Source organism: Culex quinquefasciatus, chromosome 3 (assembly GCF_015732765.1).
Source record: "Culex quinquefasciatus strain JHB chromosome 3, VPISU_Cqui_1.0_pri_paternal, whole genome shotgun sequence".
NCBI lineage: Eukaryota > Metazoa > Arthropoda > Insecta > Diptera > Culicidae > Culex > Culex quinquefasciatus.
Window position 1 is genome coordinate 81697522 of NC_051863.1, and position 15617 is coordinate 81713138.

General features: G+C 39.9%; 1 protein-coding gene across 3 annotated transcripts in view; it reads right to left on the minus strand.

The window, feature by feature from the left end:
- Nucleotides 1-335: 335 nt before the first annotated feature.
- The window catches only part of LOC6038979 (neuroligin-4, X-linked), a 36146-nt gene continuing 20864 nt past the window's right edge, over nucleotides 336-15617 (minus strand). For all 3 annotated transcript variants that reach the window (XM_038262447.1, XM_038262446.1, XM_038262445.1), the window contains 7 exons: nucleotides 9573-10510; nucleotides 4633-4785; nucleotides 4070-4547; nucleotides 3824-3991; nucleotides 3504-3693; nucleotides 2727-2875; nucleotides 336-2666 (listed from right to left, as the gene is read on the minus strand). In XM_038262447.1, the coding sequence (XP_038118375.1) occupies nucleotides 722-2666; nucleotides 2727-2875; nucleotides 3504-3693; nucleotides 3824-3991; nucleotides 4070-4547; nucleotides 4633-4785; nucleotides 9573-10260 (3771 nt within the window). In that variant the 5' untranslated portion in view covers nucleotides 10261-10510 and the 3' untranslated portion in view covers nucleotides 336-721. The remainder of the gene's footprint in view (nucleotides 2667-2726; nucleotides 2876-3503; nucleotides 3694-3823; nucleotides 3992-4069; nucleotides 4548-4632; nucleotides 4786-9572; nucleotides 10511-15617) is intronic.

The window sequence follows — 15617 nt, forward strand, 5'->3', positions numbered from 1 at the left end:
TTTTAGTGAAATTCATGTTTCATGCGTTGGAACATTTTCTACCACCTGGAGCAAAAATCTCGATTTTGTCAAAAGTTGATTATAGTCGTTTTTCAATGATGGGCAGAATAACAACCACATACCAGCATAAAGCATCCTATTTATTGAGTTTAAGGTAAAACGGAACGGGCAACTTCTTTTCAACTTAAACTTTTCCATTAAGGTGCTTCCAAAACTCGAGCTGTAGTATCATTATGGCGCTGCCCCCGTTTCACCTTTTAGGCATTACCTACCGCGTTCTACAATTCTTAAAAAATGTCCACTTGGTTTGTCATCTGTATAATTTCTGTTAAATATTTTACTTTAAAATCCCATTACGGTTTGTTTATTCCAGCATTACAACTATTCTTTAGTAGTCGAGTGTAGTGTATGTGTGTGTGTGTGTGTTTTCAGTGTTTACAACTTTATAAAAGTAATCATCCTGATTGCCGATCGCTGACATCAAACCCAAATAATGTTACATCGCTGACTTTGGGACGTTGAGTTTCATACTAGTACGAGCTGCAGTTTTAAAATAAATAGATTGATCGGAATTATATCGGTATGGACGAGGAAGGGAAGGTGGCTTAGATAAATAAATACTTTGCAATGTGTATAAATATAATGAATCCGGTGATGTATACACAAATGTTCTGGTGTCAGAATAAAATTAAGTGCACTCATTTGTAGTGACGGATTATCTCTAAATCTTTTTTATCGTGCCAGTTGACCCGGAAGTTGTATCGGTGGCCGATGACTCGGTGCTTAGCTCCCGATGCATGGTGGTACTGCTGGAACGCATAACCGGCTGATGCCGGGACATCTCCTGACTCTCCGACCGTGCCAGTTCTTTCGGTGGGGATGCTTTGAACGACGACGGAAGTTTTATCATACTGGGTGGCTTAATGTAGCTGTAATGACTTTCGGGCTTGTGCTCGATACAAATAATGTCGACAGCTGGTTCTTCACTCGGTGCTTCTTGGTCTGTTTCGGCTGAATTTTGTCGGGACATGGTCATGTAGGTGTTTTCCTGGTGCTTCGGAAGCAAAGGCCCCACGTGTAGTGTGTTGAGTGTTATCGGTGGCTCCTCCTCAATGGGTGGCTCTTCGGCCATCACTGGTGGAGAACTAAGGAAATTGTTGCTGGATCGGTGCTTGGAAGATCTCCTTCCCAGGGTCGATGAGATTCGGGGTGGTGGTGCCGGAATGAGGCGATTGCCTTCCCTCCGCAAACTGTGGGAATTTGTAAGCATGAAAGCTTGCGGAGGCAAAGATCGCCGCTTCATGGAAGCTGTAATGCCAGCGACTCCGTTCGGATAATCCGGAAGTACTTTGGGAAAATTTCTTCTTTGAATTACTTTCAACGCTTCCTCTGGGGACAGCGGATCTTTTTCTTGGCTCTTTTCTCTCGAGGTTACGTTGATATCTCCCGGTTCAATAAAACTCGTTACATCTTCTGTTGTTTGGTACGGATAATTATTATAAACCGGGTTCGCGTCGGATTTGGACAGTAAGGGTTCGATTTTGTAGTCGCAATCGTTGTAGGAATAGGACGATCCTGAGCTTGAGCACTGTTGTCGCATGTCGGAGTCAGTCGGAGAGTCTTGGCTAACACTTTCATCATAATCATTTGGCGATGCATATTCGAAGGACTTGGCTTTCGTTATTTCGATTGGTTCCTGACGCAAAACGCTGTTACTTCTTGCCTGAGGTGTGGCGTCAATTGCAACGCTTATCTTGTGAGGCACATTCAGAGTGGCCGCGTTACACGACGGAATCGATCCGAGCCCTTCGCACTGGGTTTGATTTGGACAACCAGCGCCGTAATCTTGCGCAATCCAGTCGCAAACTTTCGTATGAGAATCCACAGTATCTTCACTGAACTGGCGCTGCAGCGTGAAATTATTGCCTTTCACTACTGCCTCGTATGGATTCGTTTTTCGCATCATATCTAAAATATAACTCTCTTCGGTCTCGTTGAGTTTCGATCGTTTTTCGTTCATTGATGCAGCGCTCTCCAGGATGTTATCATCAAACTTCCTTTTCACCTTCTTATTCCCAACATTGCGTTTGATGACATACCCAACAATTACGAAAATATTAAACAATAAAAACACAATTGCCACCGCTATCAACAGCGTGAGAGACGCTTCAGTTTTCATCATTTCGGAATTTTCCGATTCTTGCTCCACATTGGCTGGTTTGGGAGCTTCTTTTGCGGGCGCTTCTGCCGGCATTCCAACTGCAGCCGGAGCCGGAGCACCCACTTGGGCGTCTTTCATTTTGTACACAAGTGCTTTGAATGGATCTTCGGTAGGTCTCTCGATGTCGACCTTTATCGGAAACAAATTTATGTGTCCAGTTACAAACTCTGGATTAGACGTCGTCATGCGACGATCCGGTGGACTTATGAACTCCGAATACGGTGAGTATGGTTTTGATGTAGTGATTCGCTTCAGCTCTTCTGGCAGCTTTTGGTTCCAGAACTTCATGTACTGCTGGCGATAGTGACGGCTGACAACCGGTGTCAAACCAAGGTGTAGAAAACTTTGATTCACGCTGTTAAATTCTGGCCAATCAACGTCAAAGTAGCGCCAGTCCTCCGGATTTAAATTGAGGAACAAATCCTTCCAGGGAGCTTTAGGGTTTCTGAAACAATGACACTGCGTTAAAATTGATTTTGTCGCACCCAACAACCAACACACTTACCCTGTTTGTGCAAAGTTGGAAAAGTACTTCATTACCGCCTCCGAAAAGAGCCTCTCCCTCGCGTTGTAATGGGTCTGGAATGGTCCCACTGGTCCCAGTGGAGCCCCAAACACATACGCCAGATCTTCGCCGACGACACTCTGGGAAAGCTGAAAGTGGGGAAAAAAAGGTGTTGATAATGATTCAATTCAAATTACTTTTAAATCTTTATTTGTAGTTGACATTTAGCATTGTTCAGGACTTCATTTATCGCAAGAATCAATAGATATTGAAGAGGCCTCTCTCAAACAGTGACTGTAAAATAAATTTGGACATAGATTTAGTTCAACGAAGAACAACTCTAATATTATTTTTACCTAAACAACCGAGTTCACGAAAAGATGCAAATCCTATTCAAATCTCCACCCAATGTATTTCTTCACGATTTTTGTCCTAAGTCATTAAGGAATTGGATTTACCTAACAAATTAAATCAAACTCCTGCTCAGTTCAAATTGCAACTTTTAATCAAAATAATTTCAGTCCGTCAACCAAAAATGAGTTTAAAAATGTATGGTTTTAACATTAGGTGAGATGAGATAAATAAAGTAAGTAAGGCGCAAACGGCAAATAATGTTGGATATTCTGCTCTAGTAACTGCAATCACATGTTGTTGTTTCTCCTGATAACAAAACCAAATGATTCCATACGCCCCCATAAAGACACCTCTCGGTATTCAACGCCTCGACAAACATTCGGAAACGGCCTATGGGCAGGACGCGCCCCAAAGCAAACTTACCCTCCCGTACTCGCCGGCTTCGCTGTTGTGTGCAAACACGTACATGTAGCACTTGGGGTTGACCTTGGCCAGGTACAGCCCGGTTTGCAGCATCGGCGCGGCAACACGTGCATCGGATAAGATGTCCAACAACGTGTCCCGATGAATATCTGCGAGCGATTTGTTCGGATCAGTGAGTATCCCGGTGTATCTGCAAAACACAGAGCAAAATGGATGGAAATAGAACGTTATCACCAGAAGCAGTCTGTAGAGGTAGCACTCGGGTAAGTGAGGCGAGTGATTGAATTTATTGCAAATTGGCACGCGGTGAACAAACGTACTCATTAAGGGTGGCGGCCAGTGCCAGGTCTGGGCGTATCTCGAACCGATTTTGCATGTAGAACCGCAGTAAATTGTCCCGTTCGTTTTCTAGCAGCCCGTAGGTGAGGGCCACCGCGTTCAGGACATTGTACGACTCCAGCTCCGTCATCCCGTACAGCAGGTCGTACCTGCAGGAAGGGAAGGTAAAAAGGGGAGAAATAATACCATCAGACTGTGCCTATGCACGATAAATCATTGAACATTACCCACTAAATATGTCACTATACTGGCCCATCACTTTGTGGGGTGTGTTTGGAATGACCAATCCATCAACAATCGGTCCGAAGCGGGTCGAAAATTGTGGTGAGGCTATTTTCACGTTCAGAATTTCGCTGTATCGCTTCCGTCGTAAACAGGCCGCCACCTCGTCGTTGTCACCGTTCAGTGGGCAGTTGAGACCTTGCAGCACCTGCATCGTCGACTGCAGCGGATGCTGGGTGAGTGCCCAATCGGACAGTGCCGAGCCAGACAGCAGGATGGCACGATGGAAAAGCCCCTTGGCAACAGGTGAAACCATCAGAAAGTTGACACAAGCCGCACCCGTCCCGTGGCCCATCACCGTTACCAGTTTGTTGTCGCCACCAAATGCGCCAATATTTTCCTTTATCCATTGCAATGCCGCAATTTGATCCAGCAAACCGAAATTGCTCGTCGTGTGGTCACTAATGCCGGGCTTCATAAAACCTGCCAATGATGGATTCCGGGCGTTAATGAAAATAAAAACCGCAAAACAGAGGAAACACATTCGCCTCCTCCCACCACAACTCACCCAGAATGCCCAGTCGGAAGTTGAGGGTTACCACGATGACCCGGCCGTAACTGGCCAGGATTGAGCCGTCGTACGGATTGCCGCTGTTCCACTCGTACGATTCACCATGGATATACACAATTACTGGATACTTTGCGTGCGGTCCAATCCCATCTGAAAACGAACAGAGCGGCGATACAGATTAATGACGGGGTCGGTGCACATGATAACTTTGATTAATTTTTGCGGAGCACAAATGGGATCAGGTTGTGGAAACGCAGTGTGGAGTGTAACAAACGGTAACGAAGCAATTTCTGTATTTCAGCGAATAATTGCACTTTGTAACAATAACTGTTCTCAGGTGATCCGATGACAATCATTAACGGTTACTTTTGAACAGAATGTACAACACTTAATACAAACTTAGTACAAACGTGAAATTTTAAATTTTATGTCGTTCATGGGGGAAAAAAGTATAACAATGGAAATTAAGAGCCATGGTTTCAACATTTGAAAGTAAAAAGGGTTTCAAAATGTATAGCCGGGTGACGCTTCTGCCTAGTAAGCGGTAGATCGGGGTTCAAATCCCAGCTCAGATCAACTCAACTGGGTGATCTTTATCCTTCTCGATTCGATTGCTTAGTAAAAGGAAGGTTGTGTATCATGTGTATCAAACTGGACCTTATCAAGACACCTTAGGAAGACAACAAATGGAATGTCAACATTAACCCTTACATGTTAACATTAAGTTGATTAACAATAAACTGTCACTGAATCCGCTTTGTAAATGCCGGCCCCGTTACTCTTCACGGGTGTTCCCCTCAGGAACTGGGAAAGATTTGCTTTACCTATTTGTGTTGCAATAATTAGTTGCCAAAGATTCTAAGTAATAACTAAATTTGTTTATGCAAACAAATTGCGGTGCTGAACTGAAGTCAAAATTTATTAAAAATTCAACATATTTTTAAACAAGCCTAAACATGCTGGATATGCATATCAACGCTGGAAAAAACTTTTTATGGGATAAAAATTGCCCCTGATTTTCAGACCTACTTTGACCGACATAAACTTTGAAAAATATTTGCGACTGCCTTACTCCAAATTGATTAACTTTGAAACAAAAACAATCCAACCTAATTGAAATCTTTTAATCTTCAATATGGAAAAAGCACTTGAGTTAATAATTATACTAAATTTGATTAAAAAACGCGAAAAGAATTTTCACTCAAGAACCATAAGCCGAATTAAATTTTCTTGTTGCTTGGTACACAGCAATAAATTATAGTAATAAAAAATGAAAAAGTTTTTTTTAACGAAATTAAAAATTGCAAAATGTGTACTAGCAAAAGTTCTTCAATATTCTCGAGTATAGAAAAAAAAACAGAATACAAAAAACTTATCAAACTGTAGATAGGTAATTAATTAAAAGTGAAAATAATTTCAAATGCTGCGTTTGCACTCAACCCCCGGTGGTTGGCCACTTTTTCGTTTGACACTTTTTTAGTTTGTTCCCCGTTGGTTGGTCAAAGTCAAACCAAAAAGTGACAAACTGTCTTTTTTTACACGGCGCTCACGCACACTATCGAAACAAAAAAAAGGGTGTCAAACTAAAACGTGACCCCGTTCGTTTGTCAAACCATCGGGGTTTGAGTGAATTTAAAAAAAATGTCAATACAAACAGAATTTTATAAATAAAATTCTAAATCTACTTTCAAGGTCAAGAAGTTTATTGAAGTTGAATCTGTTTGTCCCATTGATACACCTTTACGCACAATTATGCTTAGATGTACAGAAATTGATGGAAAAAATCAATCACGGATTTTCTCAGTTGCACAGTTGCAAGTCGTATTCAATACTCTTTTTGATGCTTTTTAAAGTTTTTAAAAAATATTGAATGCTTCAAAAACTCCAAAAGATTATTCCATTAGACATTAGAACAAAATATAGATAAATAAATTAATAAACAATTTGATCCTCGAATTGTTGCCATTTTCCATCTTTTTGGCCGTCCAAACTGTCTAAAACCCCACGGTGGCGCTTTCATCACGGCAGTTAAGAAATATATTTAGAACAAATAATTTGATATTTGTTAGCTGTCATCAGAGCTCTCATTTGATGTTTTTGCCAAATCTATTGGAACAAAATTTTCACTCTGTAGCGACGCCACCAACAGTTATTTGGCGTGTTTGAAAATTTTCACAAACGTTGCGATTCGATTTTTCCATCCCACTTCCCCAGTACACATTTTTCCTTTGACCGTTTGAAAGATGTTCTACCAGCACCACCAGGTTGGAATCATTCCACCCCCTCTTCCACTTGGATTCGTTCGCTGGTTGGTTGGTTGGTTTGGCATAGTAATTTCATTTATAGTCCCAAGCGTCCGTATAGTTTGAACTTGCTGGGGCGCACTATGACTCTCATTTTGAGAATGAAAATTTATGTTCGTATTATTCCAACAGCACTCGACTGTAATTAATTTTCTATTTTGCTGACTACTCGTTCACCTGATCCACTAGAAAGGGAGAGGGCTAGGATTCGAGCAAATGGCAGAGCACTAGTTGTAGGATGGTCTCGTTTGTTCAACGCAAGAGAACTGATGTTTCTCGGCAGAGTGAAATGAATTTTATTCCAATCGAATGCTTTACTGACTAGGATGTTTCCATTTCCAAGTGATTGACCTACTTCAATCGGACGTAACGGACCTTGTTTTTCATCCGAATCGGAACTGATGGGTAAATATATTGAAAACTAAAAAGTGTGTTCTAAATATTCTGCTGTGATTGATCATTCGAATTTGGCATTCAAAATTGGAGTTGATCTATGTTCAAAACGTCCTTGACCAAACCGTCAATTGCACTCGTTTTCATTTTCTATTCTTTCAACTTGATTGCGCTGCAGCTACCCCATCAAAAACCATCACAGTAGATTAAATCGAGCACATAAAATAACAATTTCTCCGAAACGGAGCATCTTCCAAGATAACCAAGAAAAATATATCAAAACATCGTTTCGATTCATTCCACTGTAAAACCAGAACGTGAATATCTGACCGACGGAAATTGGGTACAATTTCCATTAGCCTTGTTATTGTGGCTCGTTCTGACAACGAGCAGCGACCAAACTTATCGACCACATACCAGCAACGAGCGAAAAAAAGTCTTCTTACAGTTGATCCGAAGATGGTGTCGATTCTGTGGCTAGTTTAAAGTAGCAATATTGTGGGTGGAAAACGAGACCAGCGACCAACAACAGCAGACAAAAAAAAATCGAAACAAGATTCAGTGGGTACGTCGTCGGTCGTACTGTACGCAAACAACGTCCAAATATCGAATAGCTACTTGGAAATGAGATTCCATTCAATTTCGGTAGATGACATCGATAAGTTCAAAGTGTCACAATGGCGGTGTTGGCTCGGCTTGGCTCAGCGCGAGTTTGAGAAGCAAACAGTGTAAATCGAAAGTTGTACAGTATCGGAAACTTTTTTGGCATGTTTCTTATGATAGAGCTTTCTTGTTTGTTTTCTTTCATGTTTTTGACATTTTGTTTATTACATTCAACTACTTGTGAGTAATTCTCTAGAATTTCACATTTTGTTTGAGATTTTTAATTTTTTATTATTTGATTTGGATTTGATTTCTGAGATTTTCTGATCGAATTGGGGTCTTGTCCAGAATTGTTGGTTTATGATCAAAAGTTTGCAGAAAAAAGTACACAGAAGTTGAAGCTGAATTCTCAAAATACACAATTAATTTTCAAAAAAAAAATCTTAAGGTTTAAAAAACATTATTTGTTCTAGTGGTTCCAAGGGTGGTAGTGTAGATACCTTCGATTTTTTTTGACAGTGTATCACTATTTTTTTCAATTAATTACACTTGTTTAAAATTTTAACTTAAAATATTAATAGCCTATGATTCTTTTTTGGGCATGATTTAATTCATAATTTCATAATGTCTGTCGTGATTTTCATCATGAACAATGTTTTTTGCAATAAACATCAATCAACTTACCCTTTAATTTACAGCTTATTACCTCATTTTCAATATGATCCCGTATGAAGATTGTAAATAAATCGAATAAAAACCGTCAATGAGACTATGAGATATTTTCATAGAATGTAGTAGAAATTGTATACTTTCAAATGCTTTTTTCGGTTTTGCGCCAAAATGCGCAATTTTAAAACCACAGCAACTTGTAAATATTTTCAAAACCACATACATAACAATAGTTATACCCCTCAAATAAGGCTCAAACCATTTTGATGTCTGCCAATCCCTTAAAAAGTGTTTTTTTATTGCAAAAATGGTGTATATCTCGTGCAGATCAAGATTTAACCTTCAGAAAGTCGCGTGTTTTGGCCTTTCTTACAAGTGCCCTTACAAAGTGTGTATAAATTACACGTATGCGACTGCCGGTGGGTTAATTTGGCATCTTGGACAAACTTTCGAGAAAATTCCTCCTCTACAACTTTGCCCAAGACACCAAAAACGCCCTGCATGTCAATAATTTTAAAAGATAGCCCTTATCAAGTACAACTACTCTTCCGTTGCCTTCATTAAGCTAAGACGTCAAATAAAATAATGTAGACATAAATTTGTAAAGCAAAACATTGAATTTGTTAACTAACAGTTCATTTTTTGTAATTGTGCACCAGGTCAAAAAACTTAACGAAAAATTACTCTTGGATCCAAAATAAAACGTAACAATTACCAGTGTTTTTTTTAAAGAAAAAACAGGATTAACTCTTTGTTTTAAAGTTGTATAGATTTATAAAATTCACCATATTTACTGTATAGTCCTGGTTGTGTGAATTTACAGTTATACGCAAAAAAAATCTGAATGGTTAGACTTTTACGTTCCACACTGCAGGTCATGTTAGGAATTGGCTAGCAGGAAGCAGAAGGAGGAGAAGGAGGTTTTCTAAGGAAGGAAGAAATCAATGCACAAACATCAACCACACTCACCGTAGCTCGGCACGTACAAATTTAAATATAAACAGTCTTCGCTCTCAACCTTTAGATATGGAAGCAGTCTTTTCAGCTGATCGTATCTGCCTTTCGAGTAGTTGTTATTTACATTATTCAAGGTGGGCAGATTCTGCGGGCAAACGGGCGACATTTTGATGGCCATCTTGAGCCCGGTCCACGGAACCGGTGCCCCCGGTGGCATGAACCGTCTCGACCCGACGGGCGCTTCCGCGTACGGAATGCCCAGATATTGGTCGACGTTCTTCAGTCCGGACTGCGGATGCATGACCCGGACGATGCCCTTAAGCCGGCCCTGCTTCACCGCTACCTCTCTCGTGTACGGTGTTCCGTCCCGTGGATCGAAGCTGGGACTCTGGGACCGCGGTGCGGGTTGTTTGCGGTAGCTCGGTACACCGTACTGTTGCTGATTTTGCTGTTGTATCTTCGACGATGCACCGTACAGTGGGCCATCGTTCGACATGGGCGGGAAAATTTCACTTCCATCGTGTGCCAACAGAGCCGCGACAGATTTTCTCGAGTGTTCATTCCGGTGCCCGCCGTAAAGACCCCCTTCGTCGTACTGGCCTGGCCCCCAGCTTTCGTCACTGTCGGTTCTGGTTTCCACTTGCTGATAGGCCAAACTGAAGCACAACACCAGGTTAATTAGCACTACAAATACTTTCATTTTGCCACCACCGCTGCCAACCGTTTTACACCGAAATTGTAGCACCGTAAACAAGCAGCATTTCGACGCAGTAGATTATTTAGTACTTCCATGGAACACTTCTCGACAGTCCCAGAATGCATTGCACACTGCTGACTGCCGGCGCGGATCTTCTTCTGGTTCGTGGGACTAAAATGTCGTGTTTGTCTCTCATTCGCACCAAAACTAACACACTAACGGACGCCGGTGCTCAATGGCGACGCCATAAGCTCTGCACGTGAAAAATTAAAAGCATCCATATTATTTTCGTTCCACATCGAGATTTTTCGGGGCCACACCTCACCACCCGAGCAAAAGTAAAACGCGTCTTCCCTTTAATGACGGATGGTAGGATGGCACCAGTGAAGATGCTTCTTTTTATTTTGTTTCTTGAGAGACGCACACGGTTCGGAAATAAAAGCAACATTTTTGTGTACCGAGAGGTGCCCCTGAAAGCATGGCGTGTACTCATTAGAGGAGGTTTAAACATTCCTTTCGAAATTAGCAAACCCAGATGAACAATTGCATAAGATGTTTCGGGATTCTAAACGGAGCGGGAAAACTTTTCGAAAATAGATTTATGCGTGTTATTCCAACAATCAACATGTTTTCTTATTGAACAATGAAATGCAACCTTAGCTTGGAAATAAGCTCATGTGACTTCATCTGCATGTTTGTTGGATAAAAAGAGTGATAACATATCCCTTGTAAACAGTGCAAGTAGGGGAAGGTGGGGCAAGTGTGACATGCTAAGGAAATGCTCGTTAAAACCCATTAAAAACTTAAATAAATCAGTCGGATTTTTTGATAATCATCTTATTTCAGGTTTTGACTAAGACTTAACATGTTTAACAAATCAACTTTATTACTCATATCTTTTGATAGGGTTCTGGCTCATCGGCAAGGTCTGATAAAAAAAACCCATCTAACGATAGTTCGCATGGAAGATTCAGACAATATTTCTATCTCAATATCTGAAATCCGGCCTCCAAAAAATGTATAAATAACACTTAAGTGAAAATAACTTTTGATAGGGTTGTCAGATCTTCATTGGCAAGTCTTTTTAATACCTTTCTGAAAATGTATAACATGATAGGTTTTCTTGCAAAAACCACCCTTTTTACAATCTTCCAGACATACGCCAAAAACGTTTTTTTTAGCCTGGAGATAACCGAGTGACAATTTTTTTGTCCACCCACCTACACACATCCACACAGACATTTGCTCAGAACATGGTTCTGAGTCGATATGTATACGGGAAGGTGGACCTACGAGGTCAAATTAATAAGTTCATTTTTAAAGTGATTTTATAGCCTTTCCTCAATAAGGTAAGGAAGGCAAAAATACTTAGATGATAAATAGAAAATTTTCTTAATAACACTTTATTTTGTAGAGACAATTTATTTTAACAATTCGACAGCTGTGTGCTATCTTGTGACATAGACCGTTTTGGTCGAAAATGAGTTAATGATGACGTTTTGCTATACTTAACAAACACCACAAGATGCTTTAACCCGATTTTGAAAAATCGCTTCCGTTTCCCGGATATCGCAATACACACTTGTGGCATAGACCAATTTATCATCAAAATGATCGTGCACACTTGTGACACGTCATACATGTTGTTGGAAAATGTGGAAAATTTGTCTTGTTTTTCACAAATTTATGTACACACATACTTTCTAAAGGCAATGCAACATTTTGTTTATAAAAATATACTGATTAAGTCGATTAAACCATTGATTTGAGCTTATTTTAGTTTGTATGGGAATTCTGTGCACACTTGTGACACGTAGTACAATTTTACTTTCGAAACACACTTGTGACACGTGCTTTTCAGATTTTTGATTACATAATTTACTGTATCTTTTAACTGACGTTCCAGAGGGATTAAATTGGGCTACAATGTCCTTTCATTAGATTTGGCCAAAATTTAGAATATACCCAGAATCCAGGGCTATCTCATTGTTCCCCACTCATTTCAGCCCATGGGTAACAATGAGACACTTTGATTTTTCTTCATTAAACATTTCAAAATAGATGCAAATCTTTCAAAACATGAATTGAAAGTGATTTTTGGCATATTTATAGAGTTTTAACTTCATTTAACAAAAAATATAAAGTCATTTGGTATAAATAAATGGATTTTACAAAACTTAAATACTTTTTAGCATAACTTTTGTTAATTAAAGTTTCATGTTGGCAAAATTGTTCTAAAATGTTCAAGACAAGTCACCTGCAATGGAACAATACAAAAAACATGATGTTTTGCTAGAAAAATGTTGATTTTCGTAGAGTGTCTCATTGTTCCCCAGCTGTCTCATTGTTCCTGCCAAGTGCGTCTACAATGAGACAGTTAAATAACTCTGGCTGTAGACGTCAGATCGATCTCATATTTTGGTCAATGTTAGAACACATTAAAAGAAAGATAATGCAACTAAAAGCTCATTAAAAAATGCTGATGAAAAAATTAGAAAAATCGTTGAAAGTTGAAAACCAAAAGTGTCTCATTGATGACTACCCTACCCTACTAGCTTCAACCACTAAATCAAAGCATTGAAAACAAGAATTAAGTTTCGCTTTGAAGATGAGTTGGAACAAACTTTTGCGATCCAATATGTATATAGTAAATAAAGACACTAAGAAATTGCTGTTGCTTACAAATACTTATGATGAAAATATTTATGAATGAGCTTAACTTTGTACTGCCCGCATTTCCTCAAAAATACATGTTTTCCATTTCAATTAGTCTTGTCTTTTTTTTTCAATCAGTCATGTCTTTTTTTCGTTTCTTGACGTTTTTAACTTGTTTGCTTATTCAGCCTCCTGTGATCAAAATCTGTTTTAAGGTAACTTTTCCCATACAATCAGCAGATTTTCCGGTATCAGTTCCAGAGTGGTCAAAGTGTCAATTAGTTAGCGTAAGAACCTTCCTTGGGCTTTTACGAACCCAACGCAAACAAAAAGCATCACGATCTGACGCTCGAACAAAACCGTCGAAATTTTTATATAGGGTAGATTTTATTTATGTATATACAGCAATTCCCCACGAAAACAGCATAGAAAAAAACAAAAGTCCTCGGATCGGGCTCAAAATTTGTCTGGAGGTTTCCTGGCCGAAATAATTTGACCCATATTTTTTTTGTTTGGCCATTAGGGTGACCTACGCCGTGTTAGGGTGGTCTGAAAAATGACCATTTTCGTCGATTTTCGCAAAAACCACTTTTTTCAAAAAATCATAACTCCTCGCCATTTTAACCGATTTCAACTGTCTTATTCGCAAATGAAAGGTGATAAGTTGACCTTTCAAAGAAAAATAATAAGAAGTTTCAAAAATCAACGCAGTTTAAGTGGAAAAAGTTGATTTTTTGCCGATTTTGTCATTTTCGTGTTTCTGATCGCGGCGCGTCGAAAAACACGGATTTTATTTTCCAAAAATCATATCTCGGAAGCCTGTTAATGAACTCCTCCCATTTTATAGTACGTCATGTAAAAATTTCCGGGGAATTCGATAAAAATATTTCCAGACATAGGCTCTTTGGTCCAGACACCGTCAAAACGGCATTTTAAAGTTTCATTCGACCTTTTCATATGTTAGGCTAGATTTTTGAAACTTCTTATTATTTTTCTTTGAAAGGCCAACTTATCATCTTTCATTTGCGTATAAGACAGTTGAAAACGGTTGAAATGGCGAGGAGTTATGATTTTTTGAAAAAGTGGTTTTTGCGAAAATCGACGAAAATTGTCATTTTTCAAACCACCCTAACACGGCGTAGGTCACCCTAATGGCCAAACAAAAAAATACGGGTCGAATTATTTCGGCCAGGAAACCCCCAGAAAAATTTTGAGCCCGATCCGAGTACTTTTGTTTTTTTTCATGCTGTTTGCGTGGGGAATTGCTGTTTATATATATTTATATATATTAGGGTGTTTCAGCCAAACAAAAAAGTTCTCAGAATCTGGCAAACCGAGGTTTCCCTAATAGAGGATACCCATAGGGACTCTCATGCCAAATATCAGCCCATTTGGTTGAGAATTGGCCTGTCCCCAGCGGTTTAAAGTTTGCATGGAAATTACTATGGGATTTTTGTGCTTTTCGTTCAATCGTTCCTACAGGTCTGGTGACAACATGGATTCACTCGGAAAAAAGACAGGTGTGTAGGGGATGATCCAATGAACACATTTCAGAAGGAATTAGGCTTGTCCATTTTGTCCCCAAGGTGCGCATTGGATCGACGTCCGGTGTCTCCAGAATCATCGATTCACCCTTCAAATGTACGCATTGTCCTTAGTATGCTATGACGGCTAGGAGAAAATTACGACGCCCCATGTCAGACGGTGAACACGTGGCAGAGCATCTACTCGAGTTTTGGCTCAGAAACATTCTTTAAAGTATTAAAATTATAATTATTGTTGTTCCTGAAGAATTTCAACTATTCTAAATAACGTAAAATGATGATTTTGTGTTAATAATGCAATCGATGCCTCTACACGTGTTCACCGTCTCATATGGGGTGTCGTGGTTTCACCTAGCCGTCATAGCATACTAAGGAAATGCGATGCTTTTGAAGGATGAATCGTTGGTTTTGGAGACACCGGACGTCGATTCAATGCGCACCTTGGGGACAGAATGGACAAGCCTAATTCCTTCTTGAATGTGTTCATTTGACCATCCCCTACCCACCTGTATTTATTCCAAGTGAATCCATGTTGTCCCCAGACCTGTAGGAACGATTGAACGAAAAGCATAAAAATCCCATATTAATTTCCATGTAAACTTTAAACCGCTGGGGACAGGCCAATTCTCAACCAAATGGGCTGATATTCGGCATGAGAGTCCCTATGGGTATCCTCTACTAGGGGAACCTGCCTGATTCTGAGAACTTTTGGTTTTGGATGAAACACCCTAATATAGGGCGTCATCCATAAAGTATGTCACGCAAAAATCGGCCAAAATTAACACACACCCCCTATGTTACATTTTGTCACACAAGGTTGAACTCCCCTCAAAAAGTACGTCACATTTCTTCCAAATGATCTCCCTTCTTGATCAAAAAGATCACTTGTAACCGTTGGTCACAACCCTTGACGAATTACCTCTTCAACTTCAGTAGTCCCTTCACATTTCACTACACTATACAGTAGTGAGGGGGCTAATTTTACTAGTGTTAGCGAGGCTGAAGCCCACCAATTTCCCAGGGTGGGGATTATGTAAACGTCCAGGTGACATAAGGAAATTGGTGGGAAAATGGACTCGGGAAAACTAACAAGGAGCCGATTTTGGGGAAAAATCGGGTTCTTCCAATCAGGTGTCCGAGTGGACAAGACGTGCTCCTCGG